Source organism: Rhinopithecus bieti, unplaced genomic scaffold (genome assembly GCF_001698545.2).
Source record: "Rhinopithecus bieti isolate Rb0 unplaced genomic scaffold, ASM169854v2 scaffold_26426, whole genome shotgun sequence".
NCBI classification, from domain to species: Eukaryota; Metazoa; Chordata; class Mammalia; order Primates; family Cercopithecidae; genus Rhinopithecus; species Rhinopithecus bieti.
Window position 1 is genome coordinate 838,088 of NW_016811945.1, and position 6,852 is coordinate 844,939.

The following is a 6,852-nucleotide window of genomic DNA, read 5'->3' on the forward strand; positions in this document are numbered from 1 at the left end:
GACCTCGTGATCCGCCCGTCTCGGCCTCCCAAAGTGCTGGGATTACAGGCTTGAGCCACCGCGCCCGGCCATATGCTTTTTTAAAATACAGACAACTCTTGATAACTTCTACCAATGAACTTGGGGATGATGAAATAGTATGATGCTCAGTAATCCTTTATACTTGGTTTGACCTTCCCTATCGAATTTGTAACGAAAAGCAAAATACTAAAACCACGCTGTAAGTTGTAGTTCAGGAAGAAAGGAAAAGCTGCTCAACTGCTGCACTCCTGTGTTCTGCTTTGTGCTGGGAATGGATATCATCATCTTGCCATAGAGCTGTCTTCCTTGCAAACACCTTGTAATTGCTCAACTGTCTCAGTTGTAAGAGTGAAGAAACAGTTATTAAGAATTCTTGGTTGGGTGTGGTGGCTTACGCCTGTAATCCCAGCACTTTGGGAGGCCAAGGTGAGCAGATCATGAGGTCAGGAGATTGAGACCATGCTGGCTAATACAGTGAAACCCCGTCTCTATTACAAATACAAAAAGTTAGCCTGGCATGGCGGCACATGCCTGTAGTCCTAGCTACTTGGGAGGTGGAGGCAGGAGAATCGCTTGAACTGGGAGGTGGAGGTTGCAGTGAGCCAAGATCACGCCACTGCACTCCAGCCTGGGCAACAGAGTGAGACTCGTCTCAAAAAAAAAAAAATTTAGTGGGGCATGGTGGCAGGCACCTGTAATCCTAGCTACTCAGGAGGCTGACACAGAAGAATCGCTTGAACCTGGGTGGTGGAGGTTGCAGTGAGCCGAGATTGTGCCACTGCACTCCAGCCTGGGTGACAGAGCGAGACTCCGTCTCAAAAAAAAGAATTCAGGGCCGGGCACGGTGGCTCAAGCCTGTAATCCCAGCACTTTGGGAGGCCGAGACAGGCGGATCACGAGGCCAGGAGATCGAGACCATCCTGGCTAACACGGTGAAACCCCGTCTCTACTAAAAAATACAAAACACTAGCCGGGCGAGGTGGCGGGCGCCTGTAGTCCCAGCTACTTGGGAGGCTGAGGCAGGAGAATGGCGTAAACCCGGGAGGCGGAGCTTGCAGTGAGCTGAGATCCGGCCACTGCGCTCCAGCCTGGGCAACAGAGCGCCAGACTCTGTCTCAAAAAAAAAAAAAAAAGGAATTCTTGGCCGGACACTGCGGCTCATGCCTGTAATCCCAGCTCTTTGGGAGGCTGAGGCGGACAGATAATCTGAGATCAGGAGTTCGAGACCAGCCTTACCAACATGGAGAAATACCATCTCTACTAAATATACAAAATTAGCCAGGCGTGGTGGCGCATGCCTATAATCCCAGCTACTGGGGAGGCTGAGACAGGAGAAGCACTTGAACCCAGGAGGCAGAGGTTGTGGTGAGGCAAGCCTGTGCCATTGCACTCTAGCCTGAGCAACAAAAGTGAATATCCATCTCAAAAACAAAAACAAGCTGGGTGTGGTGGCTCACGCCTGTAATCCCAGCACTGTGGGAGGCTGAGGCGGGCAGATCACCTGAGGTCAGGAGTTCGAGACCAGCCTGAGCAACATGGAGAAACCCTGTCTCTACTAAAAATACAAAATTAGCCTGGCGTGTTGGTGTGTGCCTGTAATCCCAGCTATTCAGGAGGCTGAGGCAGGAGAATCACTTGGACCTGGGAGGCAGAGGTTGCGGTGAGCCAAGATCTCACCAATGAGAGCGAAACTCCATCTGAAATAAACAATCGACAGAAAAACAATTCTTATTGGCTGGGCGCAGTGGCTCACACCTGTAATCCCAGCACTTTTAGAAGGCAAGGTGGGTGGATCCACGAGGTCAGGAGTTCAAGACCAGCCTGGCCAAGATGGTGAAACCTCATCTTTACTAAAACTACAAAAATTAGCCAGGTGTAGTGGCAGGCGCCTGTAATCCCAGCCCCAGCTACTCGAGAGGCTGAAGCAGGAGAATCGCTTGGACCCGGGCGGCAGAGGTTGCAGTGAGCCAAGATCACGCCACTGCACTCTAGCCTGGGTGACAGTGAGAATCTGTCTCAAAAAAAATAATAATAATAATAATAATTGGTATGGGAAATGACTTTGGAATGGCAGTATGAGGAGTTTCATGGATAGGATCCAGGAAGAATATTATAAAGGAAACAGCCGGGCGTGGTGGCTCACACCTGTAATCCCAGCACTTTGGGAGGCCGAGCCGGGCGGATCGTGAGGTCAGGAGATTGAGACCATCCTGGCTAACATGGTGAAACCCCATCTCTACTAAAAATGCAAAAAATTAGCCTGGCGTGGCGGCCGGCACCTGTAGTCCCAGCTACTTGGGAGGCTGAGGCGGGAGAATGGCGTGAACCCAGGAGGCGGAGCTTGCAGTGAGCCAAGATTGCTCTACTGCACTCCAGCCTGGACAACAGAGCGAGACTCCGTCTCAACAACAACAACAAAATAAATTTAAAAAAATAAGGAAACAACCATCTTAAGTCTCTGGAAATTTTTCTCAAGGTACATGGCAAATATAGAAACATTTATTTAGTTTTGAGACAGTGTCTTACTCTGCCTCCCAGCTGGAATGCAGTGGCATAGTCTCGGGTCACTGCAACCCCCACGCCTCCCGGGTTCAAGCAATTCTCCCACCTCAGCCTCCTGCGTAGCTGGGCCTACAGGCACGCACCACCATGCCCGGCTAATTTTTGTATTTTTTAGTAGAGATAGGGTTTCACCATCTCTACTAAAAATGTTGGCTAGGCTGTTCTCGAACTCCCGACCTCAGGTGATCCTAGCAAAGTGCTGGGATTACAGGTGTGAGTGCCAGGTTCAAGTGCTTCTCCTGCCTCAGCCTCCCCAGTAGCTGGGAACCCAGTTGCCCTTGCCCCCAGCTTGCTTGTAGGGTGGAAATCCCATGCTGGGAGGGGCAAATGGAGATTATCACAAGCCACTGCTCTTGCCCTGCTGAGTAACATCACTAAATTTTGTTCTAAATATAGCTGTTCTAAGGTGTAAGAACTCTTAAAAATTAATTGCAACAGTTGTCTGTTCTAAACCTAATAACCAGAGTTAACTTTGCAGACCATTAGTAGAATATTAAAGTCAGAGCGGCATTTGTTACTGTTAACAAAGGGTTAAAAGAAAAACTAAATTCTCGCCACTGGAAAAGAAGACTCTCCATAAAGCTCTGTGACCACATGTTATTCATTTTCACAGTAGCAGTGCTGCTCAGCAGTTTTGTCTTTTTTTCCATGAAACTTTACACTTGAGGATCTTTTGTTTCTTGGTTTTGTTTTTTTTTTTTTTTGACACGGCGTCTTGCTCCATCACCCAGGCTGGAGTGCAGTGGCACAATCTCAGCTCACTGCAAGCTCCACCTCCCGGGTTCACGCTGTTCTCCTGCCTCAGCCTCCTGAGTAGCTGGGACTACAGGCGCCCGCCACTGCGCGCAGCTAATTTTGTTTTTGTATTTTTGGTAGAGACGGGGTTTCACTGTGGTAGCCACAATGGTCTCTATCTCCTGACCTCGTGATCCGCCCAACTTGGCCTCCCAAAGTGCTGGGACTACAGGCGTGAGCCACCACGCCCGGCCACATCTGAGGATCTTATTTTGCACTAGGTTGTTGTGTAAAGTTCTAGAATTAGAAGAAATTTATTCCTCAAATGCATTTATACATTGCCAGCTCCCAATTACTAGATATAAACTAGCTTAAATTTGAAATGGTGTTTATGACCAGCAAATTGATAGTTAAGCTTTAAATGCCCAGATATCCAGCTGGGTGTGGTGGCTCATGTCTGTAATTCCAGCACTTTGGGAGGCCAAGGCAGGAGGATTACTGACGGCCAGGAGTTCAACACCAGCCTGGGCAACAAAGCAAGACCCCATCTCTACAAAGAAAATTTAAAACACATGACTGTAGTCCTAACTAATTGGGAGGCTGAGGTAGGAGGATCACTTGAGCCCAGGAGCTTGAGGCTGCAGTGAGCTATGATTGTGCCACTGTACTCCAGCTCAGGCAACAGAGTGAGACCCTGTCTCTTAAATAAAAATAAAAAAAGATGCCCTGATATATATATATGTATATTTCCTTTCTAGCTGAAAGAGAAGATAGTGCTAACGCACACTCGCTTAAAATCACTAATGAAGATTCTGAGTGAAGTGACTCCTGACCAGTCCAAGCCGGAAAACTGATCCTGTACCAAGGCTTGAGTGTCAGGTTCAGGCTTTATTGCTGTCTTCAACAACAAGTGCTGCTTAGTCATTTCTCAAAAAGACTGGCTTTGGGAAATGCAGTTTCTATTTACCGTTAGGCTGATTGTCCAAATGATTTGTGAAGCTGTTTTTAGAAGATGAGAAACTAAGGATTCTTCTGTTTTATAGCTATTTGCCTTAAGAACTTATTTTAGATTCTGATTGAATTCGTAATACTTATTTCTGAAGATGTCTTTGACTGTAAATTTAGGGATTAAGATGCAAAGTCCCATGTGTCCTCTGATCTAAAGTTGCATGGTTGGTCTGAAAATAGAGTTGGGCTTAATGTTGACTTCTAGTACTCCTGCATGGAGCAGTTGTTATGAATATTAATAAATCTTTTTTTAACTTATGTAAAATACAGATCATAATATTCCATAGGTAATGTTTAATAAATTGCCTGAATAATATACAATTTGTCTCTTTTTCGGTTGTAAACTGAGGTTAACAGAGGAATAATGAAAGGAATGATAAAACATCAGTCACCAAAGTACTGTTTTCTCTAATTTTGTTTTTGTAGCACTTAGAGTAACTTATCAAAATATTAATTTAATAAATATTTGTAAAGTATTAGGCTAGGTGCTGGGGATAAAAGGTAAGCAAAAACAGACACGCTGTATCCTTAGAGTTTATAATCTAGTCAGACAGACATTCAAATAATCACATGAAGATATGTAAAATTGCAGGCCTGGTGCAGTGGCTCCCATCTGTAATTCCAGCATTTTTGGAGGCCGAGGCAGGTGGATCACTTGAGTTCAGGAGTTCAAGACCAGCCTAGCCAATGTGGTGAAACTTTGTCTCTACTAAAATACAAAATTAGAAAATGATTCAAGCATGGTGATGTGCACCTGTAATCCCAGCTACTCAGGAAGCTGAGGCAGGAGAATTGCTTGAACCCAGCAGGTGGAGGCTGCAGTGAGCTGAGATCGTGCCACTTGCACTTCAGCCTGGGCGACAGAGTGAGACTCCATCTTAAAAAAAAAAAAAAAGATACGTAAAATTATGACTCTAGTAAGGGTTTTAAAGTAAAGGAACATAGGGATACACGCACATAAAGCAGGTAACTGATCTGGTCTGGGGTTCAGGGAAACAGCCTCTGTGTAGAAGTGAAGTTTCAGCAGTGGTCTGAAAGATGAATAGGAATTAATAAGGGATAGCATATATACAAAGGCCCTATGAGGTCCTTAAAAGAAGGCCTGCCTAATCAAATTTACTTTTTCAGAATGTCACTGTGGTTGTCCTGTGGAAAACGGGTGGGAGGGGCCGCAAGCAGACCACTAAGGAAAGCCTTTGGCACTAGCACAGTCAAGAAATTACGTATCCGAGTGGTGGAGGATACAGAAGCTAATAATAGCAGAATATTTTTTCGAGATGGAGTCTCGCTCTGTCGCCTAGGCTGGAGTGCAGTGGCCTGATCTCTGCAACTGCCATCTCCTGGGTGTTGAAGCAATTCTTCTGTCTCAGCCTCCTGAGTAGCTGGGATTATAGGTGCATGCCGCCACACCCGGCTGATTTTTTATATTTAAGTAGAGATGGGGTTTCACCATGTTGCCCAGGGTGGTCTCAAACTCCTGAGCTCAGGCAAATCCACCCGCCTCAGCCTCCTAAACTGCTAGGATAACAGGTGTGAGCACTGTGCCTGGCCTGCTTATGCTTTTTTTGAGGGGAGGGTGGTGAGACAGGGTCTCACTCTGTCACGCAGGCCTGAGTGCAGAGGTGTGAACATGGCCCACTGCAGCCTCGACTTCCTGGTCTCAAGTGATCCTCCCAACTGTATCCTGAATAGCTGGCACCACAGGTTTGTGTCACCATGCCTGGCTAATTTAAAAAAAAAAAAAAAAATTGTAGAGACAAGGCCTTGCTATGAGCTCAAACTGGGCTCAAGGGATCCTCTCATTTCAGCCTCCTGAAGTGTTGGAATTACAGCTGTGAGCCATTGTGCCAGGTCTGATTATGTGTAGAGTTGCAAAAATTTGGTCCTATAAGCAAGGTTGATGCTTTCTGGCAAAAACCAGCACAATGAAGTAAGACCTAATATAGGCCGGGTGCAGTGGCTCACACCTGTAATACCAGCACTTTGAGAGGCTGAGGTGGTCGGATCATGAGGTCGGGAGTTTGAGAGCAGCCTGCCCAACACAGTGAAACGCCGTCTACTAAAAATACAAAAATTAGGCTGGGCTCGGTGGCTCAAGCCTGTAATCCCAGCACTTTGGGAGGCCGAGACGGGCAGGAGATCGAGACCATCCTTGCTAACACGGTGAAACCCCGTCTCTTACTAAAAAAATACAGAAAAAAATAGCTGGGCGTGGTGGCGGGCGCCTGTAGTCCCAGCTACTTGGGAGGCTGAGGCAGGAGAATGGTGTGCGCCTGGGAGGTGGAGCTTGCAGTGAGCTGAGATCCGGCCACTGCGCTCCAGCCTGGGCGACAGAGCAAGACTCCGTCTCAATAAAAAAAAAAAAAAAAAAATTAGCTGAGCATGGTGGCGTGCGTCTGTAGTGCCAGCTACTGGGGAGGCTGAGGCAGGAGAATTGCTTGAACCTGGGAGGCAGAGGTTGTGGTGAACCAAGATCACGCTACTGCACGCCAGCCTGGGTGACAGAGCGAGACACTGTCTCAAAAA

At 46.9% G+C, this 6,852-nt stretch overlaps 1 protein-coding gene across 1 annotated transcript in view; it reads left to right on the forward strand.

The window, feature by feature from the left end:
* Positions 1 to 4,647, forward strand: part of OIP5 (Opa interacting protein 5) — a 17,101-nt gene extending 12,454 nt beyond the window's left edge. The window contains exon 5 of the mRNA XM_017895400.1: positions 4,077 to 4,647. Within this exon, the coding sequence (XP_017750889.1) occupies positions 4,077 to 4,172 (96 nt within the window). The 3' untranslated portion in view covers positions 4,173 to 4,647. The remainder of the gene's footprint in view (positions 1 to 4,076) is intronic.
* The last annotated feature ends 2,205 nt before the right edge of the window (positions 4,648 to 6,852 follow it).